Source organism: Artibeus jamaicensis, unplaced genomic scaffold, assembly GCF_021234435.1.
Source record: "Artibeus jamaicensis isolate MK-2021 breed Jamaican fruit bat unplaced genomic scaffold, CSHL_Jam_final scaffold_916, whole genome shotgun sequence".
Taxonomy (NCBI): domain Eukaryota; kingdom Metazoa; phylum Chordata; class Mammalia; order Chiroptera; family Phyllostomidae; genus Artibeus; species Artibeus jamaicensis.
In genome coordinates this window covers 35,171,033-35,197,466 of record NW_026522059.1, presented here as the reverse complement: position 1 = coordinate 35,197,466, position 26,434 = coordinate 35,171,033, and the positions used below count along the sequence as shown (strand labels likewise).

Below are 26,434 nucleotides of genomic sequence, written 5' to 3'. Positions count from 1 at the left end.
AGAAATTTATATATAGTTGATTTGGTTTGGGGGGAGATAGAAAATGAAAGAAAGGAAGTGTTTACTTTCTAATTATTAATGAAATGCTTAAAGAAAAGCATTTCTTTCACTATACTGCAGAAAAGAATATTACAAAATAGGAAGAGAAACTAGAATATTGATCAAAAAGTAGAATTCTGTGCAATAAGCACAGACTTACTTATTCTACCAGTTATGTCCTCCAAAAGTTCTATACTTTTCTTTATAAGGTTTTATTTTTTCTTAATAAAATGCCAATAATTCATATTTTTCTATTCAAATGGGTTGCAATCTGTTTTAAAAAGAATTGCAATTCAATTAAAGAAAATATATTTTGAAATTCTAGAGTTTTTTTTAAATCTAAACATTGAGGTTTTGATTGATTTATTTTTAATTTGCAGGTATTGACCCTGTAACAACTGAGTTAAATTACACCAAGATAAAGATAATCTCCAGGTGGGAAGGAACAAATGGGGAGGTGAGCTGGAAACGTTTCCTGATTTGCCTCTTTAAAGTGCAGCCCAAGTGGAGATATGTAGATCACTTTTCCTAATGGTTGATAATGCCGAAATTTGATAATACTACCACCCTCAAGTTTAGAGCAAGGGTTTGTTGAATTCCGCTTGTCCTTCCCTAATCATAGCCAGGCATCTGATAAATAGGAAATGAATCTCTACCCCAAAAGAATTCATTCATAGTTTTATCGCAAATATGCACCAAAATATTTGGGATTCTAGAGCCAAGTGCTCAAATGGCAAATTAAGAGTTGAGATATAAATGGAATAAAATGAAAGTAAGAGGGCATATGACCCATGCCATCGATTTGCCATCTCTGACTTCAAGACAAGTAGCCAGCAGTCACTCATGATGTCCATTTGAAACAATCACATTAACAACGTAGACACAAAAGGTGACAGCACTTGCTAAGTGGCCCAAGATGACAGTCTCTCAGTGCCACTCAGGGATGCCCACTCGATAAAGACCCTACTAGAAGAAACAGCTTCCTTACTCACCATAGGAGGAAATTCCGTAGGGCTGTCCCGGCTGTGGGTAGGTGGCGTAGGCTGTCGCTTGTTGCATTCCTGTGGTGAACTGTGTTTGCCCATATGCAGCCATAGTTTGTGAGGAAGGGGTAGGGAGAATATGTGGGTATGCTCTGCTATTTGTCAGAAATGACAGAAAATGAAAGCCCATGCATTAGATGGAAACATGCAAGAAAACGGATTCACAAGCATATCACAAATTCCAGTTACAGTCTGTCTCTTAAAGTGTAACGTTCAAACATAGGATAAAAGTGTTGAGATCCTTCGGTCTCTACTAGAAGAGGCCCCAAATAAATCTGCATAAACACATTTAAGTCTCTATAAAGTGCACTTGTTTTTAAATTGAGATGTGACATGTGGGCACAAGACATGACTGGAAATAAGGTAAAAGACTACTCAGAAAAGCTGCTTGTTAAGAGAAAATACATCTTACTTGGAAGGATAGATCTGTGGTGGGGAGAACTGGTGAGCTGGTCTTGGGCTGAAGCTACTGCTCCCAATTGCTAGAAAAAAAAACAATGCACAACAATCAGAGCAAGATAAAAATATATGGATCAAGCAGGGATATAGTTCAAACTATAGGTTGACCATAAAGACCTTTCCAACCTGCAGAAATGGGAATTTCACACAGTCAATCTAATAGAAAGTTCAACTATGTTAAGAAACCTATGGAAACTGGTTTGGATTTTAAATGAACTCTTAGAAAACACAGTCACAATGTCTTAAAATACTTGTCAGCATGCTGGGATGGGCTTTTCAGTGCCAGTACTTGAAGAGTACAAGGAGTCCTGGCTACTGTTTGGAACGATGCTGAAAGGGGAGAAGTGAAGTTGGGTTGCAGGGCTGGGCAGGACCCAGAAGGTCACCTGGTCTATTGTTTCTGCTCAACGGGAACACACAACTGAGGCTGGATTACCAAGAAACATGGTCTAATCTTCTCTCCAGTGGGCAGAAATAGGACAGGTCTTCATTTGCCTGCTCTGATTTAGCAATGTTTTTTAGTAAAAATAAATGCATCCCTATAACTATCTTAAACTTCTCAAGTTGCAAGCTAAACCTGTTTTTTCTTGTGCTGAGATATGTGTTCTTTCTGCCCTCAGCTACTGGTGCTCAACTTCAGTGTCCAAGTAAAAGGCTGTTTTTTGAAAGAGGTCGTTTAAGCGTTTGAGCAGAATTTCTTTCTTTTTAATCACACACATTTAATTCATATGCCTCAGAAATGCACTAAACTCTGTCAAATGTTCTTTTATGTTCATTGTGAACAAAGGAAGCAAAAATCCATTCTTGCAAGCATCAGGCCTTAGAATGGCAGTTTTCAGCTTCATTCACTGTAAACAGGGGTTATTTATCTATCTGTGCATTTACACATATACAGACATATGCATACATATAGTTTTTTCCTTGAACTCTCCCTCTCCTCTACCTGCCTAAGATATATATTCTTTGGGTATAATTCTTTGAGTACAAAATGTACTGTGGCTACTTTTCTTCATGAATAATCCCTCTCTTGACGGGGTCTATTATTTTTAACTGTATTCTACATTAAAACCCCTAAAGTGTGTGGGAGGAGGTAGAAGAGTGTAAAGGGGTGACCAGTGGTGACAGAAGGAGACTTGACTTGGGGTGGTGAACACACAAAACAACATACAGATGATGTGTTATAGAACTGTGCACCAGAAACCCATATAACTTTTTATTAACCAATGTCACCCCAAAAAAGTTCAATTAAAAAGACCATAAGGTTCCATGCTCTCAAAGTTTTATGTATTTTTTTATGATATTGCATCAGTACATTAATGCTTCAAAAATTTAATCTTCAAGCTTGTGTTTGGGAGAACAGTAGTAGAATCAAACTAGACTCGCAAAATGTATGCATAACCCTCTCCTCGTAAAGCCAACAGGCCCAGTCCAGGGACATTGGGGCAGATCTGGACTGGCACTCCTCTTTCCAGCTGCCAGACTTCAACCATCAGGCCATTGGTCCGGCAGAGACAGAGTCCATACTGAAGAAATGGCAGGCTACTTCAGCTAGTGCCCCTCTGTCTTTTGGTACATGTTGAGTCACTGCTCTGTTCTAGGCACTGACTAGATGCTACAGACACAAAGACAAGTTCTGTCATGGAAGGAGGTTATGCACAAATAACCTCAGGAGAATTAGTCAAATATTGCACTTTATAGAAGGGAGGGATGAGTGAGAGAACATTGGACCACAAGGACTAGCACTTGCCAAGGTTATCTGTGACTGCAACCTTTTCTAATACTAAACAAATGCCAAGGGCAAAGTAGATTTATCCCACAGAGTTGCTGGAGGAGTCATATCCTTCTTGCTTTGTCATAAAGATAAGCTTAAAATATGAAAGTACAATAATAACAAAAATTGAATGCCACCTGGTGATGGAAACCACAGAAATCTGTTTTATTCTTTTCTATTTCTATCCCTGTGTTTTTCAAAGTATGGGTCAGGACCCATAAAAAGATTATCAACTCAACTTAATGGGTTATAGTCAACATTTTTTTTCATTTAGGATAATAAAATAGAAGATATCAGGGTTATTACAGAGTATGGTAAGTTCCATGAAACTTTGATTTAGATTAAACACACAGTATATATGTGTACATATGAAAAAAGAGACTTGAGAGGCGGCAAACTGTGGTAAACACATACAACAGAGGACCCAAAAAACCCAGAGTTTTTTTATTAAAAAATTTTCTATTTATTCTTACATGTTTAAACTTCAGTGACCTTCAAGGTACTCTCCATTTGATGCAATACATCTATCAAGACTTTTTTTTCCACTGCTCCAAACAGTTTTTGAATTCTTCAGTTTTGATGCCTTTTAGTGCTTCTGTCGTTTTGTTTGTTTGTTTTGCCTTTTCCACATGAGCAAAATGTTTCCCTTTGAGGACTTTTTCATCCGGGGAAACAAAAAAACATCCCTCGGGGGTAAGAAGGGGTGAATAGGGAGGGTGGGGCATGGAGGCCATGCTGATTTCGGTCAAAAACTGTTGAACACTCAGCGTGGTGCCCTTGTAAACCACCCATCAGGCAGTAGGCAAATGTGTTGAAAGAGTCTTCAAATTTTTTTTACTGAAGCTGAACTCAGCCTCTCACAACAGCAGCAGCTAGTACACTAATACAGATGGTTTTCTAGAACATTCACCAAGCAGAGAAACACAGACTACAAGGGGCCCACCCTCCAGAATATAATTGTTTTTTGGGGGGTCCCCCCTTGTATTCTGGACTCAGAATTTAATTTCAGCTCTGATTCAAGTAGAAACTCTTCTACTTGGTCTTAGGTGATTTGTTCCCTCTCATCCTTGATGTGCTCTCGCGTAAAATCATGGCAATAACACTACCCGCAGGAGTGCTGTGAAGACTAAATGAAACAACATAAAGTGCAGAACACAGCGTTTGTGTAGTGAATATTTACTATCTCAGTCCCAAATTTGCCCTTCCTTTTGTAATTTTAATTCTATCCAATGAACAGCACCACCATCTGTTTAGCAAAATACTTAAAAACGAGAGTTTTTGCCCTCATTTACATATGGTAATAGAAATTAAGGAACACATCCAAGTCACTAAATGAGAAAGCTGGTATTTCTGCCTGACTCTTTTCATCAAAATAAACTATCTCTTGACAGCCAACTTAGAAACTAGATATCTCAAAATCACCTCATTCCCCCCGCTCCTCTATTTCATGACTCTCAAATCTCCCAACCCAAATCTAGAAATCATTTATCGTGCTTCCAGCATCCTCCAGCCCTTCCCTCCCTTCCTGGCTCAGGTGCTGTGTGTGTCTCACTTGGATGAGTACTACAGCCCCCTAGCTTCTGCCCTGAGATCCAACCATCGCCCTTTGATGCCCACTACTACCAGCACAGTAATCTATCTTAAATGGAAACTTCTTCATCATTACTCTCCAGCTTGCAATCGTTCCACTGAGCTCACATTATCCCCAGGAAACATTCCAAAACTTTGGCAGAGTACACAAAGAGCTGCCAGCTTCCACCCTTCCCTGGGTTTAGTCTTCTGTAGCCTCCCCATACGTGCCCTGACTTTGCATGTCTGTCTCAGTTGTTCTTCATATGAGACCCTCTGCCTTGTAATGCTCTTCTTTCCTCTGCCTGACACACACTCCTCCTTTGGGGCTAAAACATCACCGTTTCTTTAGAATAATGGTTTCCTTCTCTGTACTTTGTTGAAATGTTATCAACACCGGCAATGCAGCACTTACCACATTGCATCGCAGTCAGCATATGTAGCCTATAGATGTTAGATTTCTCTGCTAACCATCCACTTCTGGGGCCAAGAACCTCCTACTTTTTGTCTCTGCCTGATAGGGCCTGGCATGTAGTGAGTAATCAATAAACAGTATTTGTTTAAGAAAATGCGAGATTTAGGTCATAAACAAAGTAGATTTTTTTAAACCATAATGACTTGAAAAATGGTTATTTTAACGTATTGATAAACATGCATAAGAAATTTGACTCAGCTCTTTGGCACTAAGAATTGGACTAAATAGTATTCTCATGTGACTAAGAACCTACAGTGCTGAATGTCTGGTTGCTACTTTCCTAACTACGTGGCCCTAAAATTATTGAGTATTTAATGCTGTGTCTTTTGGGCTTTCTCTAAATTCAAAGCCCTGTAATCTCTGTGTGGCTTGAAGTCAAGAATTTTCCATAGTGTACCTCAAATATTTTATCCTCTTAATTGCTTAAAAGACCTTTACATTTTTAAACAATAATCTAAAAATTCAGATGAATTTTGATTTGGGGGGACCAGAAAAACCTAAAGCAGAAAGAATGCTCCCAGCTCATCTGTCAAGGTAAATAAAGCAGTTTTCTTACCGTTCGTAAACTCCAAGTTCCGCATTCTAGAGCCCTGGGAACATGCAGACAGCTAATACCTCTCTATTTTAGCACATTTGTTTTCTATTACTGTTCCGTTCTTTTTCCTGCTTCTAACATATCCGTTGAAGAAGCTCCCCAAATCTTGTTTTAGGAAGGGAGAGGAGAACCAAGATAAAAATATTCACAGGCTTGAGAACCCACTGAAAAAGTCAGCAGAAATCTCAAAAGGAGCAAGTTCTCGGTTCACTGCTCCCCCTGGGCTCCCGTCTCGTTACTCCGCTGAACTATCAGGTCCAAAGCCTAAAAGTAAGTTTTGATTCTTCTCTTCCCCTTGGACCCTTTTTATTAGAAATCAAGTCAGCTCCCCCTTCAAAACACAGTCTAAAAATCTGGCACCTTTTCTCTTCCTGTCTTCTAGTCTGTTCCAGTCTCCGACACTGCAGCCACCAGAGGACGGCAGTCCAGACACGTCCCCTCCCCCGACTCCCTTCTCTGTCTCCTCACTCCTTTTCCCTACTAGAATCCTGGCACATTTAATCCTGACTTGGTGGCTCTGGTAAGAAGGACGTGGGCTAACACAGTCCTGCTTCTGTGTTACCCTCTGCCTCCTCTTGTCCCACAGAGCACCTTCCACGCAACAAGCAGTAATCTCTTAAAAACAAAAATTAAAGCATGTGGCAGCCATATGTCACCCCTTCCCTTATCTCCAAGCCCTCTTTTTACCTTCCTATTATATTTAGATTAACCAGAACTTACTCCCTTACTTCACTAAGATTTGCACTCAGATGCCCTCTTCCTAGAGGGTCCTTCCCTCCAAGAGACCTCCATCTGCTCTTTACTATATTCTTTGTTCTGCTTTTGTTTCCTTCACAGAACTTCACTATTTTCTTTCACTACCTCTTACCTGTCACTCTGTTTCTCTCACAAGGATGGGAGCCCCCTAAAGGCAGGAACTTTGTTTACTTTTTCTTCATTGCTATATTCCGCTGCCTAGACAATGCCAGGCACAGAGTAGGTGCTCAGGACATAGTTGTTAAAGAGGAATCAGACCCCAAAAGTTACATTTTTAAAAGTTACAATTTTAAAAATTTAAAAACTGTATTTGCCACACACAAAAAAGAGGGTATCTTTTTTTCCCTCTAGAATCATTCCTGTTCTATTTCCAGGTTCCAAATACCACCAGACATCAACTTTGTATGATTAATATCATCAGCTGGCTTAAAAAAACTAATTAATAACACATTTAGGCTTTATGGAAATGCCTGACGCAGCAGGTGAAGACATTTTGCAATTTCTAAAAACACATTATTTTCAAGCCCAATTGTTCTTAACATTTAAATTCCTAAAGCCTTGCTTTTCATTCGTAAATAATTACCAGAACATCCCTTTATTTTAAAAACCTAATAAATGACCTTGCAATTTTTAATTCAGCCACATGGTTTAGAAAACTAATCCCTCTTTTCCAGGTCTCCACCCCAGAATAGCTGATGCTTTTTCTGGGAGAGTGAGACTTCTGCCTCCTTACCGCTTTAAAATTCTACGGTTCTTAGAAGGCCAGAGGTAGGAAAAGCTATTACCAATGTCAGAATGGCCCTATTTCTTCTTTATTCCATCTCTTTCCTCAGGACACCTGTAATACTCGGGATGTAAATGTTTAAGCCATCATGGAGAAGAAAATAGGAGTGCTGAGCACAGAGGCCAAGGCCATCTCGGAGTTAAATGCTTGGGGACTGCTTTCAGTAGCTTCCTCTTTCTGTAGGGACCCTAAGTCCTGCCCACAGCCACTCCAGCATGCCATGGTTCTTGCATTTTTACTCAAAGAAGGAAGGGACATAGGGGGAGAGAAAGGGAAGAAAAAAGCAGGGCAGGGAAGGACAGGGGAGGGGGAGGGGAGGGGAGGGGAAGGAAGAAATAAAGGACATGGAAAGAATATTCACCCCCATGGTGCTCCAAGCTTCTTATACCTTTATCCAGTCCCTCAGCTCATCCAATCCTTTCCTCTGTGTCCAACAGAGAATCAATCTATGGCAGGGGCATCAAACTAATTTTTGCCTGGAGCCACATCAGCCTCACAGTTGCCTTCAAAGGGCTGAATGTAACTTTAGGACTGTATAAATGTAACTGCTCCTTAACAGTTAAGCAAGAGCTTGGCACTGCCGCCAGGTAGAAACAAGGTGCCAGGCCAGGTAAAACAAAGCGGAGGGCCAGGTTCTGAGGGTGGGCCTTGTGTTTGCCACCTGTGATCTATGGGAAACAAGGTCCTCTGCAACTTCAGTTTTTCATCGAACTCTGTGCACCTTTCTCTAAGGCCCATTGGGCTTCTCCTGCATGTCTGTTCCAAGTAGAGGCTGCTCCTTCTCTCAGATTCCGGGCACACAAAGACCTGAAAACACACCCTCACTGTTGCTTCTTCTGAACCGTTGCTTTTCTGCTCCCCCGTAAGACCCTTCGTTCTCTGAGATCCATGACTCATCACCTCCACAATGACCCATCTCTGACACACTGCCTCCCATTTATCAAAAATTTAGTATTTTGGCCCTCTCCCCTGACAAGTCCTTCGTCTCTGGCTGTATATGACGACCACCGAGCACAACACCATACCCTGGACCTTTTTTTTTTTTTTCATTTCACAACAGCAGTGACTGAATTATTTGTTTACTTAAGTAACATTTACTGACCATCACGCATGTAGTTGATTCTGTGATGTCCACTGGGACTGAAAGTGTGAACGAGACAAAGAGAATCCCTGTTCTCACAGGGACAAGGAAAACTAATTTTAAAACTAGTGACCAAGGCTGAGGAAGGAAAGTACACAGAACCAACTGCAGAAGCACGTGGTGAAGGCCTTGCTGGGTTTTGAGACTAAGGAAGGAACAAGCTCTCTTTCCAGAATTTTCATGCCTGTGTTCCCATCTCACCCGTTCTCTAACCTCGTCAAGAGACGCAGGACCCTGATGTCCTTATCTTCTTGCAATAATTACCCCTGCTCTTGTGTTCTTTTTATCTCTCCTGGATTCATAAGTCACTGTTTTAAATCATTCTTTTACTGACACTTTTAATTCACTTCTCTCCGTATTCTCCCAAACTCTACCTGGAAATCCTCGACCCTGGATCAACACAAATGTCTTTCCTCAGCAGCTAAGCCTTGTAGAGAAAAATCGCTCTACCGTAGAGAGTCGACACTCATTGGCTTCATCTCCGTTTGGTCCTCCGCTCTCCTGTCGATCCCCCTTTATGTTCCCAAGCAGCCTTGGGCTCCTGAAGTCCTCACAGCATTTATTTCTTTTCAATTTTTATTATCCTCACCCAAGGACATTTTTTTTCATTGTTTTTAGAGAGAGGAAGGGAGAAAGGAAGGTAGAGAAAGAAACATCAATGTGAGAAACATCACATCAACCAATTGCCTCTGTACATGCCCCGACCAGGAATTGAACCTGCAACCTTTTGGTCACGGGATAACACTCCAACCAAGCCACACTGAGCAGGTCTGCAGCATTATTTCGGTTGTCTCCAACTCTTCAAGCTCACAGCCTATTACCCTCATCTTGAGTCAGAGAATAAAGCAGAAGCATTCATTCATTCATTTACTCATGTATTCATTATTTCTCTTAGCAATATTTGAGTGCCAAGTACTTTTCCCTGACTAACTTACATTTTGGTAGGGGCAAGAGAACAATATAAAACCTAATGCACAGGGAAATGATACATGAAGTCTGTCCAGAAAAAGTCCAGCAATTGCTAATATCATGAGAATGGTTTGCATGGCATTGATGTAACTTGGCAGACAAAGAGTGACCTGGAATGTGCATGTGTGAACAATGACGACTTCACTGTACTATTCACTGGGGGCAGTAGATGTCATTGAGTGAGCATGTGTGCTGTGTGGTCTCTGCCTTCAAAATGAGCAAGCAGAACAACAAATGTGCATCAGATTTTGCGTTAAGCTTGAACATTCCTCCACGGAAACTGTTGGGATGATTCAGAAGGCTGCAGCTATGGGCAACTGTGATTGGCAGCTTCATCACCACAATGTACCTGCTCACGCCTCATGTCTGGTGCAGAGGCTTTCGGTGAAACATCAAATTGCCCAGGTGACTCAGCTCTACTACAGCCCAGATTTGGCACCCTGTGACTTCTGGATTTCTCAAATTAAAATCACCTTTGAAAGGGAAAAGATTTCTAGATTGTCCACGAGATTCAAGAAAATACAATGGGGCAACTGATGGCAATTGGGAGAACTGTGTGAGGTCCTAAGGTGCCTACTTTGAAAGGGACCGAGGTGTCATTGTCCTATGTACAATGTTTCTTATGTTTTCTTCAATAAATGTCTTTTTCATGGCTGGAGACCTTCTGCACAGACCTTGTAGTTAGCAAAGGAGTCTACATATTACAGTGTGTGGTGGGGGAAATTCAGCACTTTAAAGGGGCTGGAAGTCTATAGTGAGTTTTCCAACATGGACTAGAACAGTCAGGGTGGGCTTCATGGAGAAAGTGATATTTGAGCACAGATTTAAAGGTGGCGAGGGGGTCAGTCCAGGCAGAAGGGCTGCCGCTGCAAAGGCCCTGGTTGGAAGCATGTCTGTCACCTTCCCACACCCACTGGCATGTTGGAGGAATAGCACAAAGCAAGGGAGGCAGGCAATAAGGCCTGATGGAGCTTTCAGGCAGAACTCAGCTTTTACTCAGAGATGGATGGGAGCCACTGGGGGGTTTGAGCAGAGAAATCAGGCAGCAGTTCCCTCAATGTATTGCCTGCTCCTCCACTTCACTCTCATCTCCATACTCTCCATCTGTGTTCCCTGATGTTTCCACTAACAGTTGTTCCTTTTCTGGGTTGTCCACTTCTGTTTGGGGTTCAAGCCATTAAGGTCCCATCAGGAACTTCTCTCCAATTATCCCTGTTTTGCCTACATCTTGAGCCTCTACCTCCAGAAAGTCTGTGCTGGCCACAAGACCCCCAGAACTTCTCAATGCCATCCTCAACCCTGTAGCCCTCTTTCGAATGACTACCTTCTCTCCTTCCCCTTTCACTGTATGTACCTGAAAGGCATTTTTCTCTTTGGTGTGTCCACTTTCTCCTCTTATCCATTAAACCACCATCCCCTCAGTATACTTTGTGAGCACATACTGTCTTCATGAGCTATGTCAGAGACACAAAAGTGGGTCACGGGGGCCTTGGGTACACGGGGAGCTGCAGCCCACCCACCCACAGGAACAGGTGGAGGCTCAACCCACTGATGCTTCTCATTTTTCAACTTTTCATTTTGGCGTAATTTGACACTTGCAGAAAAGTTGCAAGAAAAGTGGAAAAACTTCTAATATCCTTTACTCAAATTCCCTAAATGCTAATATTTTAGTACATTAGCTCTATTTCTATTCTTTTATCTATACATGTATATATGTACACAATGTATCTCTCATGTGTTTTTAGGAGTTATATATGTGATGTTCTTTTAACAACACTTCAGTGTATATTACTTAAAAACCAGAAATTCCTTTACAAAACAAGAAATTTGCATGGCTGGAAAAATCGTACAAATGAGACAAAAAGGGAAGAAGTCATTAACATAACAAAGATAATTTAGTAGAAGACAGAAAAAGAACAAAATCCCTTTTGATTTTATCTCCTTTATAGGATACCAACATTTCCAGCAAATACTTTATTATACTAAACACATCAGAATTGCAAATATTTGACTCTGAGAATGCCTGTATTATTCATATGATATATTGTACATATATACACACACACCCCATACCATGCATATACACACATGTATATACATATTTGAATATATAAATAAGCTGGGAAAATTATGTTTTTATTAATATAAAAATCTAATACTTCTTCCTTACCTGAACCTGAGAAATTGTCTAAAGACCCGTCTGCTGTTGTTGAAACTATTTCACTGCTGCTCATTGGCTCTGTTTTAACTAAAAAAATAAACAACATATATCATATATCCAATTAATAGTTATCTGTAAAGATACTGTAGAAAAGCTATAACATTCAAAGTAGTTACATACAGAATTACTTTCAAAACCAGTCTTTTTGTATTAAATATAATTCAGATTAATATTCCTAATAGAATCTAGAATCTTTTCAAAAATATTTGCATATTAAATATTTTCTCTCTAAGGAAACAATCTATTGAGACAAGTTACCTTGTAAAAAATGCTTTAAACTACAAGTCGTTAAATTCACTACTTCTTAATAAATTTACTGACCTGATTAATAAAAAACTTATCTTAAAATTTGCACAATGCGGGTGTGAAATTACAATGGGTTTGTAGCCATTTGGCCAAAGATTTGAAATGATAGAATAACAAGACTTGAAGAAGTGGGAAGAAACACCAGCAGGTGTCATAGTGCTCAAGGGTAGGTGCGTGTGTGTGCAAAACACACACACACACACACACACACACACACATTCTTAGTCATGCAGTATGGCCGAAAGGCAGAGTGCTCAATTTAATGGGTTATTATTACCACCCAGCCATATCTGACAGTCAATTTGTCAGTATCTGAGGTACATTTAATATAAAAAACACACTAAATGTAAATGAAGCAGAAATGTTTTCTATTTCCAAATAATACCGATAGCATCCAGTTTGTGGAAAACACGTATGATCTTTGATAAAGTCCCTTGGGGCTGTAAAATGAAACCCTTGACATGCTCTAGGCTCTTGAAGCCTGGAGCTTCTACTGATACAGCAGTGGTATTACTGCGCTCCTATCAAACAGAGAGGCCAGACCACTTCAGAACATTAGCCATTCTCCCTGGTGTTCGGTTATTTTAAAATGAAGAGAGCTTTAGCATCTTCCCTAGAAACTACTAGTGAAGCGCTGTATCAGAATCTGCCTGGCCTACTTTATGAAAGTTATACTTCCCCATTAACAGGTTTTTAGAAAGAATGCAATAATATCTTAGTAGCTACCTAAAACTCAAAAATGTATTTGCCAAAATGAAAGCCCTAAGAAGAGAATAATAGGGGATGCTTCCCTCACCAAGTAAACACATTCCGGAATGGGAAAGGACGATGGAGAAAATGCAGCTTTTCCTGCTCTCAATGCCAATCTCTCATAAACAACAGGCAGAGAACAAATTCACCCCTCTGGGCCTTTGAAATGTTTACTAATGCATATTGAGTAGTTTTAAAATAGGCATTATAAATAGTTGCAACCGATAGTCACTTTCAAAAAATTAATTATTTAGACTGTTTCTAAACAAAGTTGAAAAATAAAACCAGTGAGACTAATAGGAATCACTCCAGCTGCTTGTTTTAATGTAGACCAAACAATAGTGGAAGTGAAGTTTTCACTTTCCACCACTTGTTTTGGGTTAGAATTCTTAGCTGATGCTAATAAATTCTGACATACGCCTGTATTTCCCTTCTCCCTGCAAGCCTCCAGGCCACCTAATGATCTTGCTCTTCGCAACCACCATGCGGCCATAGATTTAGGAAAGCAGATCTGCCCCTGCTAGTGCACAGTTCCCAAGTCCCCCACTCAGTTGTCCACAGCCTGTCTCATCCTCCTTCAAAAGACACAAAATGCCATATGTGAACTCATACAATGGACGCACAAAGCAATAGCTCTGTTTCATTCTGTACTGGACAGATGACCACTGAAATTCTGAACTCAGAATCACATACCACATGTCTAGCAAAAGATAAGACAGGACCAGAGTACAGGTCTTGTAAAGCGCCTACTAAGTGTCAGATTCTTTACTGATGTTATGATTAATCTTTTCAAAGAATTCTACAAGCAGCTCTCAGAGCCCAAGTCACAAAGTCCCTATTAGATATCACCTTCTTGTTTCACATTAAAAAAAAAAATGAAACCAGAGGGGTTAGGAATTTGCCCAAACACACACACAGGAAGGGGCAGAAATGGGATTTAATTTTGGATGTTTTCGGTTCCCAGGCTTGAAGGAATGGCAATGAGGAGTACTTCCCAATATAAAGAGCTCCTCTACGACAGAGCAAGGTGTCTGAGGCGCCACGCCACTGTCTTTATGAGGCATAATCATAACCAGCTCCGCTTGTGCCGAAGAGACCTAAAGTCACTGATCACACACGCCGCCATCAGTCACAGAGCACACGGGGCAGCCCTTGCCGTGCCTGGTTGCTCGCACTCCCAGGGAGTGAACTTGCAGGCCAGATCTCAGCAGAAGCTGAGCTGTCTTGGAAAGATTGTGAAGAATAAATTTTCCATCGCATGGGATGTTAGCCCAGATTACTTCTAAGTGCTTGCCAAACCTGAGGTCTATGATTCTGTCGATGGGGCCATAAAGGGACTCGGTGAAAGCCAGACCATATCAAAACGGCTACTTCTGTCCCCTAAACCCCCCTTGGCTATGCTGATACGACTGGCTTAATCAAATGTAGCTTTCACTCCCAAGAGACACATTCAATTATACTTGAAATTCCATTAAAAATAGACAGAAAGAAAAGGAAGGAAAGGAAAGGGATACTTTTTCTTTTTGGCCCCAAGCACACTGCCTTTTTTCCATTGTTCAAATACACCCACCTACACAGTAAGGAATAAAGACTCCCTTTTCCTAATGAATCCAATTTTTAAAAGGCTCACTGTTGAAGAGAAGAGGATGTACATAAAGTAACTACCAGGACAATCATGATGTTATCAGGGACTGTAAGAGAATACTTAATCAATGGGGACCTGATGCTAAAGAGACCGGTGATTTATTGTGATGTAAACCAGTTTCTGAATGAAAGCCAGAAAAACAGAGACCACTTCTGGCATAGTTGTTGCCAAGCAGACGTTCACTGGCAAGTTAAAAAGACCAGAAAAATCCCTGACCACCAAAACTTCACCCACCCCCACTAGCTAGCGCCACCACAGTGCCCCACATGCTGTGGATGACACAGCAGAGCACCACCCCAAGGCTCTGAATTTAAAAACACCACCAGCTGATTTTTTTCCTTAGAGAGTTAAGCTACTGTCACATCTGTGAACAATTATCCCATCTAAGCCATCTATCTGAAAAGAAATAAATCTGTGAATGATCTGTTCTCCTCCAAATAACTATAGGATTCTTTCTTCTCCTTCATTGCATGACTTCAGTCTGTTAGAAAACAGCATCTTTTATTCCGTTGTCCCGACTCAAGAGTTCATTTTTTTCCTATCACCCCAAGATTCTGTCTGATACTTCAGAATTCTGCTTTGCTCCTTTAATATCCCTGACTCCCCCCTCCCCCGACCCCCGACACACACACTCCTTCACTTGGCTGTGAATTCCAGCTGAGCCGTACCGGGCAATTGGACGCTACTCTTCACACATGCCGGAACTTCCATCTATCGATGTCTTGGCACTTTGGTTTGGGACTCAGAGGATCCAGTTACTTAAGATTTTCTAAAAACTATTTGATTTCTTCCACCTTAATGATCTCATGTATAAAATTTAAAAAATGATACCTACATTACAGGAATGCAATAATTATAAAATTGATGCACGGTACCTGGTACCTGAAGCAGAAGCTGAAACTATATTTATCCTCATCATTAGTAGTACAAGCATTTTATTTCTGCTGCACTGAATGGCTTGTCCTGGGGAGTGAGTCCCAGGAAAAAAAAATACTGAATAAAAACGTAAAAGCATTAGCTTTGCAATTAGCTATCATCTGAATTTCAGCCTAGCTCTGCTATTAACAGTGCAAACCTGGAGAAGTTATGCAGCGTCTGCGTGTCTCAGCCTCCTTCCCTGTGAGTGGGCAGAACACACACGTGAGAGGGTAAAACAGGTAAATGCTTCTCAGTCATCTAGCACTGTACGTGGTCCAGAGCCCTTGCTTTTAGAGCCATTCTATTAGCAAAATGTTTCTTAAGGGACAAAATCTATTAGGACATTCACATTAATGTTAAGCTTACTTTTAAAAAGCAAATTAAAAGAATCTAAAGTTAAGTGGCATGCCTAAGAGCAGCTATGAGGTCATCGCCTCCAGAGAGCAAAACTGAAATCAAGGGGACCTGGATGTCACTGAAGCAGGCAGGACTAAACCGGGATTCAGAAAACTTGCACCTTGGTCATTAGTCAGTAGGTATTCTTTCTGAAGAAATGGGCTGGCGGGTGAATCATGATTGAGGATTTTGGGAGAAAGTGTGAGCATCTCTCTAGAGCACTGTTAGAGGTGAGTATACTGCAAGAGGTCCATGAAAAGAGACACCTGTCTTCCTTCACCATAAGCTTAAATGAGGGCAGATCGATCAAACAGACCACTGGAGCAGGTGACATTGGCTACAGAGGTCATGTAACTAACCCCTCACACTGTGACTCGGCTCATGAAGCAACTTCTGGTTCCACTTTGAATGTTGTAGTCATATACACAGTCTTCAGGAAGATGACAGGGTGGTCAGAGGAGACAAGCATTCAGTCCATGTGATTAGTTATTTCTCACCATGTATTAAGAGAACAGTTAAAGCAAGTTCACCCCCAAAAGGCAGCTCTGCCTGCTGGACTGAGCCTCATTGTCAGGAAGAGTTCATCCAAAATGCACCAGCCTGGGTGAGCAGCAGGTCCTCCCCAGGCCATTAATCTCATCTCACAACTTTTCTTCAAACTTTCACAGTCCTACTTGTCTATTTCGGCACACACTTGTCTTCTGTTTTTTGTCCTGCTGTAATGCTCAGGGACTTAAAAACCTCGGTTCCGCACCCCTCTGCTGTTCTTGATGATCCCTTCATATCCTCTGTCACAGTGCAATGCACCTTTGTTCCATTTTGGTTATTAAATGGTCCAATAACACCACCATCTAGAACTGCATCACTGCCAACAAATGTCACCTTTTACCTTTTTCATGTGCTCACGTCGGGCAGACTTTCTCATCAGAACGTCTTCCCAACCCCCTATGCATTCCTCCACTCCCACTGCAGCAGCCTGGCCTGGAACTGGAGTGCCCACCCTAGAATCCTGTTGTCTCACTTTTCCAAGCACCTGTTTTTTTGCCAAGTGACCATCCCAGGGCTGGCCATCTCTCATCGTGTCCTCCTGCTCTCCATGGTTGAACATGGGAAAGAGAGGTCTCAATTTGCATACTGACCAACTCGACTAATATTCATGCTTCTACATACTTTTGAGTCATCCTGTTGCTTGACAGCCCCCTTTTCCATTTCTTGTGCCTGAAACTGTTTCCACTGAGTGTTTTCCACCTCCCTCAAGCTCCTGCACCACATGCACCTATTTGCCATCGCTGACAGTTTTATTTAGAAGGTTGAAGCTGCATTAAATCTTTCAGTTATCCTCCTGCAAAAATTCTCAGGGTCCTACTCCTTAATCTCAGTGGAGGTTACTTTTCTATTAGCAGGGTTAACCTTTGCACCTTGACCCTCACTGCCCCTTCCACACCTTTTTGCAACAATACTCATGACTTAGTTATTTGGTCTCTCAACATCCTTGACCATCCATTTCAAGAGGCTACTTCCTGTCTACCTACAAAAATAGATAGGTCTCTCCTAATTTTTAAAAACCTCTCCACCATGATACTTCTCTCCCCTCTTTCATCACCAAGTTTCCTGAAAATGCGTTTCAAATTCTCATCTACTCTCCTGTTAATACTTCACATCATTCCTTTATAGCTACTATTTTGCTGAAAGGACATTTCCTCATTCCCCAAACTTTTCTCAGTCCTAATGTTCCTTCACTCTTCAGTACAATAGGTCTTTCTCTGACACTTTAATTATTGTTGATTCAACACAACACAGTAATATGCATCTATTTCTCTGGATTTTCCCCCCTTCTTTGTGGTTCTATAATCCTACCTCCCTCTTAACCTGTTTGAATTTTCTCTCACAATCATTTTTTTCCTTGCCCCAAACTCTTAAAAATCACCTTCCTGGAGCTGACTCCCAAACTCTATCCACAAGCACATCTTTTTCATGGGGACCAATCCCCACAGCCCAGTGATGCAATGCCCTGGCCTGGACCAGGGTGGAAACTCAACCTGCTGGAACATGTAAACCACCATCTTATCCTTCTGTAATGGCCCAAGACTGAAAGTTTTCTTTTCAACCTGATTTCTTTTGGCTCCTCTTCCTTCACACCCTATTGTCAAGTCTATAGTTTCCACAACCCTAATCTTTTGCAAGAATCTTTTACCTTCACAGCCACTATCTTAATTACTTTATATCTCTTCTCTTTAGAGTTGGCAGATTTGCCTTTCTCTCTACTTTAAGTGGAGATATTTATCTTCCCATGGCTGAGGTTTCAGTGAGTCATTCCTAGCATGGAGGTCTTCAGGATGCTATTTATTAATTTACAACTCCTCCATCACGTATTTATAGTCCTCTAACACCAACCTTTTCTTTTCTTTTTTTTTCTTTGTTTTATTTCCCAATTCTCCCATCACACACCTTGTATTTGTATAACAACTAGTAACTTACAAAGACACAAGAGCTTTATAAATTGCACCATCACATCTAATTGTCCGACATTTCCTGTGAGGCACTATTATCCCCATTTCACAGATAAAGGCCCCCTGTCCTTATATATGGTAAAACCAAACTGGCCTACCATGATGTCTAAATGTTTTTCAGATCCATGGTATTGCTACTGCCTTTCCCTCTGGCACTAAATATTCTACAAAATTTCTATGTGACTAAATCCTACAGTTCCTTCAAGGTTCAACCAAAGCCCCACCTGCTTCATTAGGTCCTACTGCATCTGCTACTCAAGGATGATTTTGCTTTTCCTTGAGCTACCAAATATGAGTTTGTATTTCCTGTAGAACACATATTCTGTTCTACCTCAATACTCTAATAACTTACAGTATTATCCATTTTAGTATATTATAAGTTTCTTCATGGGAGAAACATCTTTTTATATGCCTACAGAATATGTCCTATTTTACTTACAAGGTTTAACAGATACTTGGAACTCAATATTCACTGAAGGAACAGGTGAAGGTGGAATGTACAACTGACTTGGAAAGTTTACAACTGACTTCATACCCTTGGGTACTTTGCATAGGGCAATTAAAAACTGTATACACTCAGTGTCGAAAGTCATTTGAGAAATGCAAATTAAAAATGCAAAGTAAAAATATCACCTCACACCTGTCAGAATGGTTATCATCAATAAACCAACAAACATCAAGTATTGGCAAGAATGTGGAGAAAAGGGAACCCCCTGCACTCATGGTGGAAGTGCAGACTGGCGCAGCCACTATAAAAAAACAGTATGGAGGAGCCTTAAAAAATTAAAAATGGAACTGCCTTATGACCCAGCAATTCTACTTCTGTGTATATACCTGAAGACAGCCAAAACACTAATTCAAAAGAGTATGTGCATCCTATGTTCACAGTGTTATTTACAATAACCCAGATATGGAAGCAAGACCAGTGCACTCAATGCAGAAGTGAGTAAAAAGCTGTGGTACATATACATACAAAGAAGCATTACTTGGCCACAAAAAGAATAAAACTTTGCCATTTCTGACAGCATGGATAGCCCTGGAGGGTATTATGCTAAGTGAAATAAGTCAGACAGAAAAAGACAAAATCCATATGTTCTCACTTATATGTGGAATCTAAAGAACAAAATAAACAAAACAGAAACAGACTCATAGATACAGAGAACAGATTGATGGTTGCCAGAAGGGAGGGCAGTTGGAGGACTGGGTGAAAAAGGTGAAGGGATTAAGAAGTACAAATTGGTGTTACAAAATAGTCATGGGGATGTAAATTACTGCATAGGGAATATAGCCAATAATATTGTAATAACTATGTATGGTACCAGGTGGGTACTTGAAATACTAGGGGGACCACTTTGTAAAATATATGACTGTCTCACCACTATGCTGTACACCTGGAACTAATACAAAATAATATTGAATGCAAACTGCAATTGAAAAATAAAATTTAAAATAGAAAATTGTATATGTTCAAATATAAAAGAATTTTTTATTCCTCTCAAATTATCACTCAGTCAATTTATGTTCAGGTTTTTGTAAAGCCTCTTGCATGTAAGGAATAACACATGTCTGTTATGTTACTCTGAACAAAGTATGCTTTGGAGAAGACATTATCATAGAATAAAATTGATCATGGAAATTTCTATATGTTTGGAAAGAACCCTGCCTAAATCACTAGAAAGAGAGGTAAGTAAATTAGACATTCGATGATAATTCATGGGCCATGGCCACCCAAATGCAAATCTTAAATATTGTTGTAAGTAAGCCCCCAAAGAACCAATTAAAAAGCTATACTGCACACAATTGTGCCATATGGACAACAAATATAAACCTGTGAGACAAAAGCACAGCCATTGTAATGTTATGTTATAGTTTGGATTCAATTTCAATATCACAGACAGACTGAATGAGTACTCCTTCGTAAATCATGAGGCATATGTAGAGAGAATGAATAAAATTATCATATAAAAGTAAAATATAGTAATATTTCTAAATTTATATTTTCTTATTTTAAAAACATAAAATTAATAAATTAAATATAAGTAGCCATTTAACTATATCTTCTTTATCTAAAAGTTCATATATATATATATATATATATATATATATACCCATAAACCAGATGTTTCTTTCTTTGGTCACTTACCATTTGGAAAACAAGGCACTTGTTTATGTTTAGATCGGCTCTATAGTCTGGCATGTTAATGTTATCTCTCCCAAATTTTAAAGTTCAAGTCTTCCTCTTTTTTCTTAAGCAAGTAGAAAAATATTAGCTCTTTAAAATAGTACACCTGGTACAACCTTACGAAAACCAAATCAACACATATACACCAAACTTGAACTTAAGGGTGTATATGGCAACAAACAATATTAGCCAGTTTTGAAACTTGTTATTCTCAAGCAGTGTGTAGCATATTGGAGAAACATTGTGCAATGATTGCCTGCAGAGGTCTAGACTAGTTGACTTTTTGTGTGTAAAAGAAATGATACATGGGATATCTCATGCAAGCCCACTTACCTTTTTGCAATGCTCATTCTTGCCACACTAGCTCAGGTTCCTAACACATACAATCTGGGTAGATTACATGAGGCCCGTGTTGCTCATCTCTCCCCCATTCCAATCTACCCTAGAAATTGCTGCCAGATTAATACCTAAAATACTTTCACCATATCAATCCCTTGCTCAAAATATTCAGTGGCTTCTCTACTCACACCAGGATGAAGTCCAAATTCCTTAGCCTCCTATTCAGGGTCCTCCCCAGTTTGGCTGCAGCTGATTCTTCCAACCTTATCTACTTCAGCTATAACTGGTCTCTTCACAGTCTCCAGAACTATCCTACCTTTGTTCCTACTGCTCCTTCATTTAGAATGCATTCCTTCTCTTCTCAACCTATTCAAATTCTACCCATTTCCCAACACTCAGCTCAGATTCCATCTCCTTCTTGAAGCCTGGCCAGACCTCAGGGAGCTGAAGAGCTCTTTTTTTCTGAACTCTGAGAGCACTTTTGTTTGCATCGGTGGCTTCTAACCTTCTTGAGAATGAAGCCCTCTTCTAATACCAAAATATTTCAGAACCAAATGAAAGCCTATTTTTAATCTGTTGATTGAGAAAGAGCATAATGGCAAAAAGCCTACTGCAAATTTTCAGACAAGAAAATCCATATTTTCGAAAACATAACAAACAGAATAGCCACATGTGATGAATTAAGTTGTTATGTGGTCTATTAATCCCCTCATCCTACAAAGATTTTTCACAAAAGAAATTGATGACCTTCAGTACTAGCTCTGCACCTCCTGGCAATCTCTGAACTAGAGACTGAAAACCCTCATCTTCATAATTTAATTGACATACTATGACCTTTTAGTTTTTGCCAAATTTTCAGAAAAACTTCTCTCTTCCAACCAGACTGTGAGCTCCTTCAGGTAGAAATAGTGTCACATACTTCTTGTATATCTGCTAGAATCTGGTAGATCTTTGCATACAATAAAAACTAAATAAATGTTTCTTTCCCAGGACACATTAAGTATTTTAGTCTCACCTTTTTACCAGTATTTTATTATAAAGGTTTTCCTAAATAGAAACTAAAAAAATTTCACATTGAACATATATAAACCTACTACCTATTTCCTTTCCACATTTATTCCTTGTAAAACCATCTTACTTTCCATGCATTTCAAAGTAAGTTACGGAGATAAGACATCTCCCCTAAACTCTTCAGTATTCATATCATTAGCTAGAGTTCATTTTTGCTTATAGTTTTTTTCCTGTAAGTAAAATTTACATATAATTAAATGCATAAATTTTAAATGTGTCATTGAATGAGTTTTAACAGATGCCCGCATTTAAATTCCAAAGTGAGATTTAAATACATTTAGGTTGTTATAATAATGGAAGCTGAGAACAACAGTATAAAAAGATTGCTCTTGTTTTAAGATCTAAGTTAGCAATATAACATTCTGAATTTTTGGCAATATTCAATATTCATAAGTAATATTCAAGCAGAATGTTAGCATGTTAGAGTAATAATTTTAAAAGTAATTTACATTTAGTGAGCACCTACTGCATGCCGGGCATTGTGCTAAGCACTTTCTAAGCGATAACTGGTTGGCTCCTCGTGGCAATTTTATGAGATATTTAAGATAATCCTCACATTTTGAAGATGAGGAAACTGTACCTTAAAGATATTTAAAATCTAGCCGAAGGTCACATGGCTAGTTTTGAATCTCTTTGATTACCATCCCTTTTATGAGATCACTGGAAAGTGAAACGTATTCTGACTAGGGTTTTATTATCCTTCATTCTCTGGGTGCACATCTCCACAACTGGTGAAAGACGCAGCAACAGGAAAGCCCCAGAACACCGGAGCATCGAATAAAAGTGTGTCAGTGTATGTTGCAAATTAGCAGATGGTAAAATAAACTAGCGTACAAGATTGGAAGCAGATGAGCTGGCTTGGACTCAGAACCTCAATCATATCTGCAACAATGGTTTACTTGCCAAAAATATAATCAACCTACCAAATTAATGCCCTTTCCTTATCTCTTCTCTCTTCACCAACTTACAGGAGTGCACAGACATGTTAAGCAAGTATGTATCGAGTAAAGGTATTCAGAGTAACTGGAAAGGCCATTAGGTGATGGAGAGAATCTCAAAGGAGGAGGAAATACCCTCTCCTCCCATGGTGATGCTACAGTAGCCAGTCCTGGTGAATGTGTTTTTATAAAATATAACATTTATTGTTACGTAATAGCTGCTATGCGTTGAGCATGTAATAGATGCTAATGACTGTGCTTAGTAACTTAGATAGAAAATTGTCATGATACCTGGTGAGAAAGGCGCAATCCCCATGTTCTAGTGGAGAAAGCAGAAGTTCAAAGATCAGAGATGATGCTGATGATGATATTAATAGGCAATGGCTATGAAAAGCTTCCTAGGAGTCACACACTTTTTTAAGTGCTTTTCCAACCATGTGCCCACCCTCACAGCCCTGTAGGAGGGGACTATTATTATCTTCTTTTACAGACTAGGGAGCAGTTCTGTAGCTATTCAGCACCACACTGACTGGTAAGTGGCACAACTAACAGCCTGACGCCACAGCCTTCCTCCAACCTGCTGCTCTGCTGCCTCACAAAACTCCATGTCGGTCACATGGTTAGTAAAGAGCTGAACTGCAATTTTCTAGCCCAGAACAGTGTGAGTGTAAAATCCATCTTCTCGCCATCATTCTTTCCCATATTTTAAATTTGCATTTCCTACTTTTTTCTGAAGGTAAGTATCGGGTATGAATTTATGGTGAAAGAAATATTTCAGATAAAGTGCGCCCTCACCAATTCTCACCTGGAGTCTTGTCACTACCCACCGCCCCTTAAATAGTTTAGAAATACCACCCACTTATATTTCTGAAACACAGACACGATCACATCACTCTCCTCTTTACAAGCCTTTAGGTCAGTCAGCTCCTGCAGGACTGACTCTCAACTCCTGAAATGTGGACCAGAGGTTCCCTATCACCTGTCTGGGAGACCCTTAGTGCCACCTCTGTGCACTTTGCACAAGTCCCTCATAACACACACACATATACAGTGCCCTGCAATGTCTTTGCTGCAGCTGAATAATTCTTGCTCTTCCTTCCTTCCTGCCTGTCACCCAGTGCTTTCCTACCCCTCTTTCAAGACTCTAAGTGTCATCAGGGTGTAGAAACTATCCTCCGTCCTCAGCCACCTCAGTCCTGATTAGGCACTCCAGCCCTCATTTTAGCTACCTGAATACAGGCCTGCAAGTCACAGGAGACCACGAACTTCTGTCAGGAATGGTATTTGGTAAATTTATAGACACAATCACTTAATATTGTTTGAATAAATTGACAATTCAATGGTGGATATATATAGTGTGATGTATATTCTTTTACATATATATATATTTTATATATATTCTATACATTTATGTTCTCATCCAAGGACATTTTTTTACTGCTTTTAGAGAGAGAAAGCAAAAAACATTAATGTAAGAGAGAAATATTGTTCGGTTGCCTCCGTACCCATCCAAATGAGGGATTGAACCCGCAACCTAGGTATGCGCCTGACCAAGGACAGAACTGGCAACTTTTCCATTTACAGACAGTGCTCCAGCCAAGTGCACCACACTGGTCAGGGCAATGTTCACGCAAATATTTTTAATATATAAAAATACGTAATTTATTATTATTTAGTGCCAAGCAAAATTCGTTACACTCATGTAAGGATACCAAACCTAAGTATAGTGACTGCCTGATCTTTATATCATTCAGTTGTTTCTTGGACCAAGAAAAGTTGCTCCATCATTGCTAAGGACTGTACTGTTAAGTTTGACAGTTATTAGTCTGGGACAAGTGCAGGTCAGTTACTACAGATCAAATTCAAATCATCAACAGTGCTGATGGTGGATGCTGTCTGCATGGACAGCCTATGGCTACTGTATGAATTGGTCTGTGAAATGACCATTTTCAAATCTTTAGAAATGGGCTTTCTATATGTATTAAATCTGGCAATGCTTTGTAAATCAAATCAATGATCGTCTTCTCTTGTAATTAGTCAATTATATTATTTGCTTAGCAATAAGGATCACTCATTTAACAAATATTTGTTGAGTGCTTAATTACTGCCAGGCCTTCCAGTGGATGCCGAGGACAGAACAGTGAACAGGTCTGTCCCTGTCTTTGAGGAACCTAGAGACTCTATACATACACCTATCAACACATATGAATATGAGGGGGGACCTAATACAACCCGAATTATCCTCTGGAGGGTGGATCCCTTGTAGTACAGGCTTCCCCACTAGGTGAGTGTTCTAGGAACTCATGTGTATCAGTGCACCAGCTGGCACTGTTGTGAGAGGTTGCATTTGGCTTTAGTGAATTTTTTTGAAGACTCTGTCAACACATTTGCCCATTTCATCATGGGTGGTTTACGAACGCACCTGCCCATACCACACTGAGTGCCAGCTGTTTTTGACCAAAACCAGCTTGACCCCCATGCCCCACCTTCCCCTATTCACCCAATTTCACCCCAGTGACCCTTTTTTTGTTCCCCAGATGAGGAAAGTCCTCAAAGGGAAACGTTTTCCCGATGTGGAAGTGGTGAAACATTAAACAGCAGAAGCACCAAAAGGCATAAAAATCAAGTTCAAAAACTGTTTTGACCAGTGGAAAAATGTCTCAGTAGGTATATTGCATCAAATGGAGAGTACTATGAAGGTGACCGAAGTTTAAATATGTAAGAATAAATACATAATTTTTATAAATAAATTCCAGGGTTTTCAAGCCCCCCTCATTCATGTTTCCTTCACTAGGTCACAATCTTACATAAGGTAATAAAAATGTTTTAAGGGTGATAAAGCACTTCAGTAAGACGAAGCTTTTTGGCTCCTGGGGAGTGCATGTTTTGGATTGTAAAGGGTACGGGCTTTGGAATGAGCCTCATGTGCCTTTAAGTCTCATCTTCAACACAGACGGTGTGCTTCAAAAACAGGGTCGTCATATAACTGCTTTAAAATGAGATGTACACGGTCACCCTAACTTTCCCCGAAAATATAAAATAAGGTATGTAGAGGGCATAAATGTTGCGCTCAATAAACCATAAGAACTCATTCAGTTCCTATTCTTTCCTTTGCTAAAGTTTATTCTTTCCATGTAAAATGCCTCTTATCAGTAATAGGTGCAATGATAAAATAGATAAGCATTTTAGATTTTGATTTATATAACAAAAAAATGTTTCCACTTTGTATTATGGGAATAATAAAACACGCCTCCTTGGAATGTGTTTGGTAGAGTTCATTTATCTTTTTTTGATGTGATAGGATATTGGAGGAACAAAATAAAATGGAAAATTCTGTAAAACCAGCAAATTGCCAGGAACATTATCACAATAAGCTTTTACTTATTTATAATTTGAGGTCCTAAAACTTAATATCAATCCTTGATTAGGTTCTCAGAACTTCTGCTTTGAGAAGGTAATGGTTAACAGTCGCTGAGGACAGCTATGTAACAAAAAACTATGTTCTACCCAAAGAAGGAAAAGTTTGCAATTATGTATATAACTACATAATACTGTAT

General features: G+C 39.8%; 1 protein-coding gene across 4 annotated transcripts in view; it reads right to left on the bottom strand.

Moving 5' to 3' along the window:
- The window catches only part of EYA1 (EYA transcriptional coactivator and phosphatase 1), a 291,109-nt gene that overhangs the window by 114,719 nt on the left and 149,956 nt on the right, over positions 1-26,434 (bottom strand). For 2 of the 4 annotated variants that reach the window (XM_037140382.2, XM_053660793.1), the window contains 3 exons: positions 11,772-11,849; positions 1,495-1,564; positions 1,032-1,177 (listed from right to left, as the gene is read on the bottom strand). In XM_037140382.2, the coding sequence (XP_036996277.1) occupies positions 1,032-1,177; positions 1,495-1,564; positions 11,772-11,849 (294 nt within the window). The remainder of the gene's footprint in view (positions 1-1,031; positions 1,178-1,494; positions 1,565-11,771; positions 11,850-26,434) is intronic. The other 2 variants (XM_053660794.1, XM_053660795.1) reach the window with 2 other exon arrangements.